This window comes from Schistocerca cancellata, chromosome 9 (genome assembly GCF_023864275.1).
Source record: "Schistocerca cancellata isolate TAMUIC-IGC-003103 chromosome 9, iqSchCanc2.1, whole genome shotgun sequence".
Lineage (NCBI taxonomy): Eukaryota > Metazoa > Arthropoda > Insecta > Orthoptera > Acrididae > Schistocerca > Schistocerca cancellata.
Window position 1 is genome coordinate 325,781,792 of NC_064634.1, and position 16,337 is coordinate 325,798,128.

Below are 16,337 nucleotides of genomic sequence, written 5' to 3' on the forward strand. Positions count from 1 at the left end.
GGTATAGATAGAGCACTTCATTTTAAGGCAGATAATATATTAAATTTACATATCACGGATTAACCAAGCTATCACGAACTTAACCAGTTTTTTTCTTCTGCATGTTAGATGCCTCCAAAATATCTCAAATATGCCAACCAAAATATTATTGCAGCAGCAAGGTTGGTAAAAGAGGAGAAGTACTCAATATACAAAGCCTCAAAGCAATGTGAAGTGCCATGGTGTACCCTGAAAGACTTTCTTAGCAGGAGCAGGACTGTAGGTGAATGTGTAGGCCTACCTGTACAAATGGAACAAAGAATATACAATTACATATTTTCCATGCAGGAATTGAGATTCAGATTGACTGTAATTCAGATTCGAAAACTGGCATATAAGCTAGCTACAGCAACTGGTAGGAAACATCCCTTCAATGAAGAAGAACAAGCTGCAGGGGACTGGTGGTGAAAAGATTTTAAAACACGTTAGGAAAGTATAACTGCTTATAGGTCTTCAATGGGAAATAGGTCATTAATTACTGACTTTTATCAAAAATTAGAAGCATTAGTCACAGATATAAGAGTTCAAGATCGTCCAGATCTAGTATGGAATTGCGCTGACACAGTGCTATTATATGTGGTGAAAGCATCCAAGATCGTTACAGCACTTGGCAAAATGTATGTATACAGCAGAACGTTTGCTGATCGAGGTGAAAATCACACATTGCTTGCCTGTGTCAATGCTAGTGGTCACTGGATACCACCTATGGTGATATTTAAGGGTGTTTAAATGTCAGAAGACCTTCTGAAAGACGTAATTCCTGGCACCATGGTGAAACTATCACCAAAAGGGTGGATAAATGGAGAACTTTTTCTGGAATGGTTCAATCATTTCATACAATGTATACCTCCTGCAAGACCTATAACCTTAGTAATGGATTCCCATGGATCCCATATTTCAGAGGTGGTCACTGATCTGACCAAGAAGAACCAGATCTATCTTCTGACATTTCCTTCTCATGCTACTCACAATCTGCAACTGTTGGATGTAGGGGTATATGGGCAACTTAAAAGATCATGGGAAAAATCTTTAAGTAGCTACATGGTCAAGAATACAGGTCTGAGACCCAACAGATATGATTTCCACAAATTGTTGAAACCTGCTTACTACAGTGCTTTCAGTCCTGAGACCATCATATCAGCTTTTAGGAAGACTGGGATATATCCATTTAATCCTGCAGCTGTGACTGATGAGGCAATAGCAACATCAAAGCTGACAGACAAACCTGCAGAAGACAATCTGGAACCAGCATTAGATGATTCAGAAAGTCATTCAGAGGTGAACGAACTTTTTACTCTGCCTGTCTTAGCAGATGATGGGAACAAATGCAAGCAGAGGAGAAAGACAGATAGCAAGGCAAAATATCTGACTAAAATTCAAGAAGCAGCTGCCAAAAGAACCAGAGGTAGGCCTATGCATTTTCTAAAATATTATCTCACGTGCTTTATTAACAGAATTGACAGTTGTTTCTTTGAGTTGTTGTTTAGTTATTTTAATGAAATTTATTGATTTATAGGTAGATCACGAAAGGAAGAAACATTAAATCCACAACCCAGCACCTCTGGAGTGACAAAGAAGAGGATGAAGGATGACAATAAATGTGGATCCTGTGGCCACAGTTATTTAGAAGATGTGAGGAAAAAATGAGGGGCACTATGGATTCAGTGTAGTTTTTGTTTAATGTGGTACTATTCCAAGTATCAACATACTTTTGAAGAGAGTGAGGACGTTTTTATGTGCAACAAGTGTCAAAACCTTTCTGATAAAGACCAAAATGAGGCTTTCATTTAATCAGTAAATTCAGTTCAGTGTTTTTGCTCATTACTTCGTCAGTACTTTATCATTATTATCATAAATAAGCCTCAATGTCGTAAAATATCAAAATAAAATCTTTTATGGAAATACAATGCTTTCATTATTTAATTAATGCATTATCTCGAAATTACCCAAGTAATATCATGAATTTACCAAGGGGTATCACGAAATAACCTACAAAATTCTTAGTTATGAAATCATAAGGGAGAGAATGTAGGATCAACTAATCATAACATTGTGCATATTGAGTAATGCATTTAAGGGCAGGCTTACATATGTAATTCAGTAGGCTTTCAAAATAATTTTATGTACTTTAAATTAATACAGAAATCCTAACAAAATTATGAAGATTTACCCTATAGCACGAAAACTGTGGATGTTTGGGACAAATTAATAGTAGCCTTCATTACTATATTCGCAACACATAGAAAATGAGTTCCAATATGGAAAGAGACAATGTTCATATATATTTTCATCTTGTGCCTGTGGGGAATGTCTTCTCAATGTTTGGCTATGCCATTTTGTTACATCGTGCATTGCATTTACGAATGATTTAATTTTACTCTTCATCATGATTTACTGCAGGTCTCTTGTCCAGGGAATTTTTCCCAACAGTTGCAAGAGGACTCTTTGTTTTTAAACTTCTATAAGGGTTTTGAATTGGTGCCACACCGTCATCTACTAAAGAAAGTTTGTCCATAAACCAGTTTTGTCACCAGGATGAATATTTCTGAGAGTCAGACCACTAGGTAATATTCTCGGTATAGATTAACTCATATATACATACTAATTTCTGGTGCGCCCTGTAGGTTATCTCCCACATGTGCAACAACAGGATACTTATCAAACCAGAATTCAGTTTTCAAGATGAATGCTCTATCCAAACATCTATACAGGGTGGTTTTGCTAAATGATGACAAACTGCACGAAACCATCCCTGAGACTATAAGGAGCAAAAGAAATGATGTAGACATATGCCATAAATTCATGGTATCTAGTCTAAAGTGTATTTATTAATTCGTCATGCCCCTACAGTACAAAACAATTCGGGATGCGCTCTGATGAGACCGCCATCATATAAGATGTTCAAAGTGGCCCCTCACCTCTATGCATACACAAGCAAGCTGATGTATGCATTCAGTGTGCCATCCTGCCACACAATATCGTCACAGACAGCATGAATGCGTTGTTCCAGTGTCTGCACGTCCGGAATGGGCTCCGTATACACGATTTCTTCCAGGTGGCACCATGGATAGGAATCTAAAGGGGTGACGTCTTGCGAACAGATGGGTCCTGTGTTTGAACCACCTCATGTGAACCATCGGCTGCAATAGATGTTGCCCAGATGCCTACGCATGGAAATGCAGAAGTGAACTGAAGGACTATCATGTAGTAACCACCCTACCCTTCGTCCCACCAAAGGTATGTCTTACAGCACAGAGGGCAGTGTCACCTGCTGTAAGTGCTGATATGTGACGCCTGTGAGAGTTGTGGCAGGATGGCTGGTCTCACAAAGCAGTCGCCAATAGTCCCTCCCCACAAACAGAGGCGAACCAGTGCTGATGGTTCGCTGCCACCACACCTCTGGAATTCTCTGTAGCCCACAATTCGTTTTCTGTTTAATGACACTACCTCTCTTAAAGGTAGCTTCTTCTGTGCATATGACAAATGATAGAAATCCCAGCACCGTGGTGGTCTGTGCAACGAACCGGCGACAAAATAGTCCCTACAGAGGCAAGTCCCTAGGTAATAAGTCCTGCACATGTTGTGATACATATAGTGGTAGTTGTGGAGAATGTTCCATATGATCATCTACCTTCCACCACCTGTCTTGTGCTGATACAGGGATCATATTCTACAGTGTTCAGCAGTTTTTCCTCCAAGACATGTGTACATATACTGATCGCACACACCTTTCAGGGTTATCCATTCTCATGAATGACCCTGTCTCACACAAATGACAAAATACTATTACAAACAGTTTTTAGTGCAATTGCTGTTGGCTGGGATACCTTCCTCAGTAAAGCTGGGCTGCCACCTGCCCAGTACCATTTGCTGTTAGTATGTGTCAGCTTGTTCGTAATTGGTACATCAGGCCATCGTCTCTCAGCGCTGCCCTACATGGCACACTTCCCCACCAGAGTGAGTCAGCAAAGACAGTGACATAGATATCCCCTAGCACCTGTGTGTGAGTGCGCCAGCATGACAGATAACTTTATTGCCCTCTTGAGTATCTAGCTAAAACACTAGTACGAACAGAACATTCTCACTTGTGTGTTCTCATGTGTGCTTTCAATCATTGAAACCTACACTATTAGAGGTCTTTTGTCTCCACCTTTAAGTAAATATATCTCCTTTGGAATCTTCTCCTTTCGAATCTCTGACATGTCCACATGTATATGACCAACACAAAGTAATGGAGGAGGTGGTTTAGCAATAATGCAGATATTGAGAACCATGCTGCAATGTCGCTGGCCAATAGCATCACAAGATCGACGCAATGAGATGTTTTGTTGACATGACAGCTCGTCGAAAGTGGGTGTTTGCACATTGAGTAATTGATTAAAATGCTTTAAAATTACGTAAAACCTACTAAAAACACGAAAATTAATGGAAAATACGTAACCCTGATGAAAATACGACCAAAAAATGTTGGGGAATAAGGGTGTTTACATGCTCACCTAGGTGTATGAAAATCTTTCCATTCCTCCAAGGGTGGTATTGACAACTTACGGTGCATACTATCAGTGCTCTACAGGTTCAAGGCCTGCAGAATACCCCCTTGTTTCAAATGCAGTTACAGGATGACAATTATTGAAGTATATAAAATAAAAGAACATACACCGTTGATGACCTACAGCTGTCTAGAATGAAATTAGAATTATATTAATATCTTCATCTGTTGACAGGCGTTGATATATATCAACAGCAACAGGTGAAAATGTGTGCCCTGACTGGGACTCGAACCCGGGATCTCCTGCTTACGTGGCAGACGCTCTATCCATCTGAGCCACCGAGGACAGAGAGAATAGCGCGAATGCAGGGACTATCTCGCGCACGCCTGCCGTGAGACCCACATTCTCACCTTGTATGTCCACACACTGCATTCGTAGTGTCCCACCCCAAATCACTCATTAATCATGGAAGACATTCTTACCAAGTCCCATAAGAGTTCGGGGAATATGTGTGCATCCGCACAGAAGAAGAAGGTCATGGCTGGTACTGCCAGACATGTCAGAAAGGACAGACACCATATCAATATAAGAGTATAGTTCTGCCAATACCGGTCATGACCTTCTTCTTCTGTGCAGATGCACACATATTCCCCAAGCTCTTAGTGTGTTGGGATGGGACACTACGAATGTAGTGTGTGAACATACAAGGTGAGAATGTGGGTCTCGCGGGAGGCGTGCGCGAGATAGTCCCTGCATTGTCGCTATTCTCTATGTCCTCGGTGGCTCAGATGGATAGAGCGTCTGCCGTGTAAGCAGGAGATCCCGGGTTCGAGTCCCAGTCAGGGCACACATTTTCACCTGTCCCTGTTGATATACATCAAAGCCCGTCAACAGCTCAAGGTATTAATATAATTCTAATTTCGTTCCAAACTGCATGGTTGGCTGTGGGGCATGATGGGGATTAGTATGTGAATATGGTTTGCTTTAGTGATGATGTCCACTTGAATCTGGATGGTTTTGTCAGTACCGAAAATTGGCGCATTTGGAAGACAATCCGCATTTTGCGATCGCGAAGTCTCTTCACCCTCAACAGGTGACTGTGTGGTGTGCAATGTCCAGCCACAGAATAATCGGTGTCATATTCCTTGATGGCACAGTGAACACCAAATTTGGTGCGTGAAGATTTTGGAAGATGATTTCATCCCCATTATCTAAAGAGACCCTGATTTCGACAAGATGTGGTTCATGCAAGACAGAGCTTGATCCCATCGAAGCAGGAGAGTGTTAATGTCCTGTGGAACACTTCGGGCACCGCATTCTGGCTTTGGGGTGCACAGAGGCCACTGACATGGGCCTCGATTGCGCTCCATAATCCCCAGATCTGAACACATGCTACTCTTTTCTGTGGGACTATATTAAAGACAAGGTGAACAGCAATAACTCGAAAACCATTTCTGAGCTGAAAACGGCCATTGAGGAGGTCATCGGCAGCATCAATGTTCCGATACTTCAGTGGATCATGCAGAATTTCGCTATTCATCTGCGCCATATCATCACCAGTGATGGCAGACGTATAGAACATGTCATAAACTAAATCCGAATATCTGTAGAGACGTTTACATATTGAATAAAGTGGGTGCACACTGTAGTTTGTAGCTAATTTACGGGTTTTTCATATAGTTCAATAATCGTCGTCCTGTATGTCATAAAAATTAAAGACACGGTGTCCAAAGATTTGGAGGTCAGTATGACTGCCACCTAGGAGAGGGTAACAGCGCCCATATACCTAAATGCAATACACACTACTAATATGAGGAATCAATGCTCGGGATCTCTTCAAAAAACGGAACACCAAGACATCTGCTACCCCACCATTGTGGAAGATGAGATTAAATGTAGAGATCATCACTTTCAGACAGCTGTTTGGAAACGCTTCACAATGCCACAAACCCTTCCAGTTTTCATATGTTGCGATGTCCTCCACATTTTTGTCACTTTGTCTTTTCAACAGTCCTGTGTGTTGTGGCAGCAGAATAATTAACACCACGCGATGTTCAGCTTTGTGTGAGAGCCAATTTAATATCGGTTTAGCACCTAACACAGACCTCTTACATTGTGGTGGAAAAACAAAATGTATGGCGAAGCTGTAGTCATACACTCCTTGGAAGTGTTACAGCAGAAAAACAGTGTATCAAACTACATATGAAAGAACAATACATGTACCCTCTCTTGTGATTTATAGTCTCTGGGATATGGTCCTCCTACAGTACGAGTGACAAAACTTTACACTGGCCTGTGCAAGCGACTTCGATCGCTGGACACCTGTTCCAATGGGCCAATACCTGCATGTTTAATAGGATCATTACACATACTCGATGTCAGTATGTAGATGGTATATGCTTTAGGTGTATTGCAAGAGAGAGTAATATCTCATCCAGTTCTCTGCTGGGTGATGATAGTGAAGTTTTTATAGTTTGTAGTTTCTCTCTGTTGGATGGTTCCAAATAACGAGGAAGGAGAGAATGTTTAGGTGACAGACATGAATGCACCTTGAGAGATGCAGATCTACTTAGGACTGCAGTAGCTGTTTGTAGTTCGGAAATGCACCGCAATGTAGTAGCAAAATCCTCGTCCTTTGTCCAGTTCTCACATGATGTAAAGTCTTCCTAATTTTTCCGATAAGAAACACCACCATAACTGCTCGCACTGTCTTTCCTACTACCTTGTGTTGAACGAGAAAGCTTCATGTGTCGCTGACCTTACACACCATACATGGCTGGCAGAACTACGTTGACATGTTCCGATTTGCACCAAGTGATCAAAACACAGTCCTGTCACATTAACTCAGCTCACCCTCTATCTCCACAGAACTGCAGAAGGTCAAGGAGGCTGGGGCAGAGACTGAAGAACAGTTACAATATGTAAGGAGACTGTTTAAAACCGTGCTGGGGTTTTGCTGTTTGGGGTCCTTGCAGACAGGTTCGAAAAAGTTGACTCATTTCGGGATATGAGAGTGTCATTCACAAGTGGCTGTAATCGTTAAAAGATATCTCCATAGGATCCAACGCAAGTGTGTGGTTGAATGGAGAGACTTGATTCCAAATCGCAGACAGAATTTCCACCAGAAAGTATAACACTATAGATCCTAAAAGTCAGTGTACTGGTAATAGGGTTTTCAACATTTCTTACGACTTCAACCTAGAAATGCATTTTCAAAGTGATTGCGCACATAGCACACCATCTACTGTATGTGATCGTTCTCAATCAACCATCATCCTTCTCGCCTATAACCTTGTGGATACGTCGCAGAACCTCTGTTAACTGTCTACATGATATTGAGATAGAACGCATTACAAATACTGTTCGTTAGCGTGGAAAATATCCAGCAGCGGCACGAAGGAGTTGCAAATATTGTCTTAATACCACGTGCCTTAGTCGAATCACATTACAAGCTCGGTGAGAAGGGTGATTTTATTACGAGCACCACACACCCGCACTTTTGGCCTATTAAGACACATCCCCACGATCACTGTCTGTATTCAATGTCGCGGTATTTGTGTGGAAGACTACTTCGTTTGGAAGCAATACAATTCCTCGATTTATAAAGCATGTATAGTTTTTAAGATGGATATTGTTAGCGGTACTTGTGTGTGCCTGTAGAACCAAGACCATTATTTATGCAGTGTGGCATTATACAGTCATTGCGATTGTATTTTTAACAGCTAGTCGCTTATAGGACCATTACGTCTCTCTTCCTAAGAAACGCTGGTACCACTCGAAAGAGAAACGTATGATACATAATCATCCATCGCGAATTTTCGCTCAGTATTGTTTGGTACCACCAGCATTCAATTATTGGTGAAGTATTATTCTTGGTAGGGGATGTGTGATAGATTCTCTGTGATTGGCGGGCTTATAAAATATGTTTTGGAGTGTAGTTACTGTGGTCAGTGTTTTAATGTTTCAACGTGTGCAAAGAAAATGACCAAGGCCCATTGTAAGGAAGATATGGATTTGATATGGGAAATTACGATTTCAGCGCACCGATAGCTGTAAGGGCGATGGAAAACTTTATGTGGAAAATTATGTCCAGTCATATGAAGAATATAGATATTAATATTTCCAAAGCCACAACCACCAGGACGAGGTATCTCCAAGACTATGCTCATTGTCAAATGTCATCAGATTGGGACTGCAATCGTAATATTTAATTGTAATTACAGTGATAAATATGGGGCTGGTTTCCTAGGACGACGCCATTTGGCATACTGGGCATGTGGCAGAGGTGGCCAGAACGAAATGGTTCTAATGGCTCTGAGCACTATGGGACTCAACATCTGTGGTCATCAGTCCCCTAGAACTTAGAACTACTTAAACCTAACTAACCTAAGGACATCACACACATCCATGCCCGAGGCAGGATTCGAACCTGCGACCGTAGCGGTCACGCGGATCCAGACTGACGAGCCTAGAACCGCACGGCCACAACGGCCGGCTGGTGGCCAGAACGAATTGACATTTCTGGCTTAAGGGGGTCGCGAGTGGTGGGTATAAAGAAAAGTTCTGGCCGGCCAGTTAGTCAGTTCTTATCTGCAGCTGCGGGGACAAGCCTCAGCAGTGGCGTGTTCTGGATATCTGAATAGTGAACTGATACTCAGTATGTGTTGGACTGTTTGCAAGATCACGTGTATTGCATGTATTCTCAGTGGAAAACTGAACAGTTAAATACTGATCACGGCCATGCGTTTGTGCTGGATTTATTGATAATATCTGAACTCCTATCACTCCAATCATTGCTAGATGCCCTCCATGGCCAGCGTGATGCACTCTGGCTAACACATGCATCCACGACTGCGGCTGTTGTCGTGGCGGCAATTTTCTCCGGCCTCTGGGTCTTGAAGCTGGGGCTATATCAGGAGATGGGTGTGCCACATGTGGACATCTGGGAGGTGAGTGGGCCATATGTACAAGTATTTTCAGCGATCTCAGGGATCTAGACATGACAGGTACTAGGATCATAGTTTTGCGCTCCTCAGTACATTGCTGTCTACTCTGTATTGTAGTTACTGTTCTGTCACGTGGTAGACCCTTTCCTCCTCCTTCTTCATCCTGGTGTAGCTGAGAGAACAAACTTAGCAAGTCTATAGTGCTATATAAAATACACGTAGGAGACCTGTTGTGGTCGGGAAGTTGGGAATTCCACAACCATGACAGTAAAAATTCATGCCAAAATTTGAAATTTCAGCTATCGTTTTATACAGCACACTTCCGTCCGCAGCTCGTGGTCTTGCGGTGGCGTTCTTGCTTCCCGGGCACGGGGTCCCATGTTCGATTCCCGGCGGGGTCAGGGATTTTCCCTGACTGAAGATGACTGGGTGTTGTTGTGTCATCTTAATCATCATCGTTCATCCTCATTACGGTTGGAGGAAAGCAATGGCAAACCACCTCCGCTAGGACCTTGCCTAGTACGTCGGTGCAGGTCTCCCGCATCGTCCCCTATGCTCCTCGGAGTATGGGACCTCATCATCATCATAGCACACTTCCAGTTGAGATGTCAAATTCCTCATTGGTCAATTTATTGTTTCCAATAGTTGTACTGTGAGCACACACATCAATCCAACACCTCCACAGATTGAAACTTCCTGGCAGATTAAAACTGTGTGCCCGACCGAGACTCGAACTCGGGACCTTTGCCTTTCGCGGGCACACAGTTTTAATCTGCCAGGAAGTTTCATATCAGCGCACACTCCGCTGCAGAGTGAAAATCTCATTCTGGAAACATCCCCCAGGCTGTGGCTAAGCCATGTCTCCGCAATATCCTTTCTTTCAGGAGTGCTAGTTCTGCAAGGTTCGCAGGAGAGCTTCTGTAAAGTTTGGAAGGTAGGAGACGAGGTACTGGCAGAAGTAAAGCTGTGAGTACCGGGCGTGAGTCGTGCTTCGGTAGCTCAGTTGGTAGAGCACTTGTCCGCGAAAGGCAAAGGTCCCGAGTTCGAGTCTCGGTCGGGCACACAGTTTAAATCTGCCAGGAAGTTTCATATCAGCGCACACTCCGTTGCAGAGTGAAAATCTCATTCTGGAAACATCCCCCCAGGCTGTGGCTAAGCCATGTCTCCGCTATATCCTTTCTTTCAGGAGTACTAGTTCTGCAAGGTTCGCAGGAGAACTTCTGTTAAGTTTGGAAGGTAGGAGACGAGATACTGGCAGAAGTAAAGCTGTAAGTACTGGGCGTAAGTCGTGCTTCGGTAGCTCAGATGGTAGAGCACTTGCCCGCGAAGGCAAAGGTCCCGAGTTCGAGTCTCGGTCGGACACACAGTTTCAATCTGCCAGGAAGTTTCATATCAGCGCACACTCCGCTGCAGAGTGAAAATCTCATTCTGGAGACCTCCACAGATTGTTTAAGAATACAAAATACAATTGAGCTGAAATTTGAGATTCTCAACTACCTCCAACGTAATGGACTTCCTACCAATCGATATAACTCTGCTGGTATCCACCTACAGGAGGCAAAGGAAAAAAATCCAGAAGGATTTGGAAACCGGACAGTTGCAGGATCGAATCCCACCACATATACCAGTCCTACTATCCACCTATAGGATGCAAGGAAAAACTGTCCCACAACGATCAAATCGATTTAATGAATTAGACAATCAGTCTGAAAGCGAGGGAATATTTCCAAGACATCCACAGCTGGTGATTTACTAGGTATCCACTACTTTATTCAGAACAAAAGAGGGGTTACTGTGGTACACGACAGATGGGGCAGGAAGTAACTACTTGAGAAAGAGAGTGGAATTTCTCAGATATCAATATCAAAGAGTTGCCGCCACCTGATGCTTTGTTCATGGTCGCGAGGTCAAATATGGCCGACATCTGGTCTGTGACTGGTAGTATTTAGTACTGTGGTCTGTAATTAGGGCCGCGTGGGATTAGCTGAGCGGTCTAAGGCACTGCAGTCATGGACTGTGCGGCTGATCCCGGCGAAGGTTCGAGTCCTCCCTTGGGCATGGGTGTGTGTGTTTGTCCTTAGGTTAATTTAGGTTAAGTAGTGTGTAAGCTTAGGGACTGATGACCTTAGCAGTTAAGTCCCATAAGACTTCACACACATTTGAACAAATCTGTAATTAGGACATTTGGTGGCTTTTCACCTCTGTGGCCGCGCTCTGACGACAGATACGCACAGGAGACCGAAACAGCGGTTACTACATCGCACTTCATTCCATTCCTCACTGTTTACAGTTATTATATCATGGGAGACGGCGGTGGGGGTGCAGACGTGAGCTCTACCCAAGTGGGGGAGCCCTGTCTCCCACAAATTGATTAGATAAACAATATGCACCAATATATTAATGACACTGATTCGAATTTCGTGTCATGAGATCCTTCCTCTTCAGCGCATAGTGAGTCTTTTCCAGCCAATTTTTTTCTGGGAGGGGGGGGGGGGAGGGAGGGGGCGAAGGATGGAAGGGGGAGTGGGATGCCCCCTGGTTGTGTCACTGCGAACTAGCTCAGTTGGTATCTGCAATGAAGGGCAAGCATATAGAACAGTTGCTTCCACTGACCTGGTGTGCAACAAATGTGTCTGGGAACAAAACAGGAAGTGAATCAAAAATCAAATTTCAACGGAAGCCGACATCCGGGTATCACACATCCCTCTGCAGGTGACCGGCTCCTCCCAGTCCAGCGCTCAGAGCTCAAAGAGTTGCCAGGGGATCCACCGAGTGGCTGGCATGTCTGTCCTGCAGTCAATGCAAAGACGGGATCGAGAGATTTTTAATCGTGTAGTTGTTTGCGACGAGCTATGTTGACATCGGTTTTGTGATGGGATTCCTTCCTCGATCGGAAAAAAGCGATCTATTTAATTACTTCTTTTCGATGTATTTTACAATACCTGCATCTTCCCAAACAACAAAGAATAGTGTGCTTTCCCACCAAATAAAAGGGAGATCCAACACCTGTGAATTGAATTCTATAAATAAACGGTATATCCTTTGCTATGGAATTGACACTGATTTGAATTTCCTGTCGTGAGATCCTCCCTCTCCAGCACAGACTGATTCCTTTTCCCCCCAGTCTCCAGATGGGGGAGGAGAGGGGCAGGGCTGCAGGATATCCCATAGGTGAAGGGGTTAATGAATTGATCGGTTTAATTAATTAGTCAATTCATCTGATATCAAAAGTGTGATTGTATCGTCGATGGGGAGCAAAAAGAGGGGTAGGTGTCGAGGAAGGGGAGGTGTGGGCATGAGGAGTGGAGGGATGAGAGTTTCTGCGAAGGACAGATTATCCCCAGAGGCTGATAAATGAATCTCCAGTGGGTCATAAATCAATTGTCAAAACAACAGTGTATGTATGCAAACCGCACTAACCAATTGTCCTTGTTCCCACTTTGCGCCCCTACTGCAGGCCATAAGCCTGATGCTGATACTGGGGTCATTGCAGGTTACAATCTTGTATTTGACCACGAATGGCAACTATGCAATGTCCTCATATGTTGCAAGTGGCAGAACAGCGCTCTGTGTGTTCCAGAACCACTCATCAGTGTTGCAGATGCCCGTAACAGGATACGCGGTGCAGAAGACAGAAAACTCGCACTATGGAGCAACAAAAGAAAGTCATTTGGCTGGATGAGTCTTGTTTCACACTGTTTCGTATTTCTGGCTGATTTTATGTCCCAAGAATAAAACATGACGGAAGTTCGGTGACGATTTGGCAACCATATTGTGGTATTCCATTGGCCCCATGGTTGCTCTTCAAGGACGGATTACTTCAAAGGATTGAGAGACCATTTTGACTGATGATGGCTCTGAGCCCTAGGGGACTTAACATCTGAGGTCATCAGTCCTCTATTAACTACTTAAACCTAACTAACCTAAGGACATCACACACACCCATGCCCGGGGTAGGATTCGAACCTGCGACCGCGGTTCCAGACTGAAGTGCCTAGAACCGCTCGACCACAGCGGCCAGCTTTACTGATGAGACCCATCCCCCAAGGTGCAATGTTTGTTCCTCAATGGAGATGCTGTGTTCCAGTATGGCAGGTCCCCTGTTCACATAGCTCTCATTGTCCAAGTCTGGTTTTGTGAGCATGAGGACCATTTGTCGCATCTCCCATGCCCATCATAGTCACCAGATGTCAATATTATTGAGCTCCGTCATCATTACGTGAACTTGTCACTATTTTGTGGTAAGAATAGTTTGAGAGTCCATTCTAAACCACACAGGACCTCTATTTATCTGTTCCGAGGCAACTGAAAGTTAGTTTGAGTGCCAACAAATTTCCTACACCATATTAGTAGGCACTGTAATGTGTTGTGCTCTTGGTATTTCCTTACTTTTGTTCACCCCCTGTATGTCCATCTGACCTTTTAGGCTCCTTATGCTCTCAAAGATAATTTCCTACAGTTTGTCCCCATTTACCAAAATCACCCTGTATGGGATGATTAAAAAAACATTTGATTTCAAAAGACTATTTCTTCTACATGAATTTAGGCAGAAACATCGAGTAAGTTTGATAGAAACTAGAAGTTTACAATAGAGCTGGTTTAAGTTGCCAGATCACATGGTTGCCAGTAGAGCTCGTTGATGCAACTAGCTCTCTCGCTTCCTCGTCCATTACCCAATGTACGTCGAATTAAGATGGCTATAACAAAGGAAGAACAGGTGTTTTGTGTCATCCGAGTCAACAGGTGCAATTCAGTTACAACTGTGCAGCGTGATTTTCGTCGAGATTATGGCACAGTATCTCCTACAGCTCGAACTGTTCCATGACGATACCAGCAGCTTCAACGTTTATTGTTTATGTAAGGCGAATCCGCAGGTCGTTCCCATGTACTTGTTCAAGGCGCACAGTGCATTTAACATTTTTTTGCATGTATTGTTTGTTCACTAGATGACGACTCCTGGGGGAGGGGGAAGGGGGGGTTTGGGGAGCAAAGGAAGCAAGCTCCGCCCACAGATTCCCCGAAGACAGGAAGGGGTGTGACGGAACAAGCCGTGCTTACGTCAGGCAGTGCTGACGCTAGAATAGTCCATCACATTATTACTGCACCTGGAAGTGAGACCACTTCGGCCGGCTTATCGTGAGTTTTTATCGTGATATTTCACGAGAACACGCGGAACCGCATGAAATCATTTACAGTGCGATGCTTTTTTGATAGTCACCGCTGTACATGTTTACTGTAACGTCATTATATGTTTCCGATAACGGCCACAAGGGGCTAAGTGCATAATATTGTGGTCAGGTATTTCTCGCTTGTGCTTGAAATGTTCATCGAAACTTTCAATTGTTTTTCTAGCTCCACTATCTAAAGTGTACCCCTTGCACTTCTCCAAAAAAGGACCTGTGATGGACCAAGAACCACTTTGTCACTCTCGAGATGTATTAACTTGCAACACAAGAGTCTGGACCCAATATATGACTAGATCCATTGTCGACCAACTTGTACCGACTTCTGACGATCCACAGTGGGGGAGCCCTCGTTCCATTCTTTGTGAACGGACTGTAGTCCATGAAGGGCTATCCGTCGTGCCAGCTGAGAATTACCGCAATGAACTCGCACAGCGTTACTGACCCGTTCCATTACTGGCGTCCAAGGTCGCGTGATCTCGCGGTATTCTTTTGTGACAGTTTGTGAAAGACTCCATTTACGTGCCTCTCTATCCATGAACCCTGGCTAAAGAGCGGCGTCGCTTGGCAACCGTTGTGAATGCAGTAATTCTAGACGTGCTCCCAAAGTATGAGACATTTTTACTATACGTTTGTCGTTCGGCCGTTGGAGGGCACAGTGAACATTTGTAAAAAGTGAATGAAAACTCTGACGCTAAAAGTAATAATAAAAAGTACCCCAAGGTTATATGTGGGTGCGTGTAAAAGATGAACGAAACTGATTTCATGTATGGCTGGCTATACATAGCGATACCAGTGAACACTTCAGTTCCGTCGTTTTGTGAATGCCAACTGAAAGAGTGCTCTACGTGAATCCTATATCAATTTATAAAATTCCCCAGTCTTCTCTTCCATACTTAACACTTCTGAATATTTCACATTCTTGTAAACTCGACACCAACCATCCTCTAGTTTCCCTATGCTCGCCTGTCTTGGTACTGTGCCGCGCCTGTACCACCATATTCCCGCAATACTAGACCTGCGTACCCTCGGCGACCTCTCCCAACGAGAGTATAATCACCTCCTCTTGAGGTCCTATTCACATGGGGATACTCAAATCACGTCTTCAGCTACTTAACAACCAAGAGACTGGGAGACTGGACGACTCGAGTAGCCGATCACATTCACACAGACACGAACGAGTCTCCCGTACTGCCAAGTCACTTGCGGTGTGAATAGAAAATTAAATCAGTTTCGTTGGTTGTGGGCAAAGAATGTGTGTAGCGCGCTTGATTGTGAGCCGTAACCCCAGTAGCACAACGTCCTGTGACTCTGTTAGTGATAATGATACTATCATACAGTATTGTAATTACTGCTGGTACAGAAGGAGAAAGTTGTGGGTCCATCCTTACACAGAGAATAATATAAAATGTAGGTTACAAGTTGCCTAATTGCTTTGGTGCATTGGCCGCGAAACATACCCGCATTGAAAAATTACGTGGGGCGTGTTCACGCAATTTCAATCATAAACAATACCACTCCACAGTATTGTTGGCATGCAGTGATGCTGATGGTTTATTCATCAGCATTGAAACTGACTATGTAGGACGGACATTTGATGCTTCAGGAACTAAACATTGGATTATAAATGAAAGATTAAACTTGCCGTTGCCTTCGAGACCAGATGATGAAAATGAATA

At 43.6% G+C, this 16,337-nt stretch overlaps 1 protein-coding gene across 1 annotated transcript; it reads left to right on the forward strand.

Moving 5' to 3' along the window:
* The first annotated feature begins 807 nt into the window (after positions 1-807).
* LOC126101395 (uncharacterized) lies at positions 808-1,686 on the forward strand. Its single transcript, XM_049912059.1, has 2 exons — positions 808-1,444; positions 1,556-1,686. The coding sequence occupies exons 1-2, from the start codon at positions 808-810 to the stop codon at positions 1,684-1,686; spliced, it is 768 nt and encodes a 255-aa protein (XP_049768016.1).
* Positions 1,687-16,337: the final 14,651 nt, after the last annotated feature.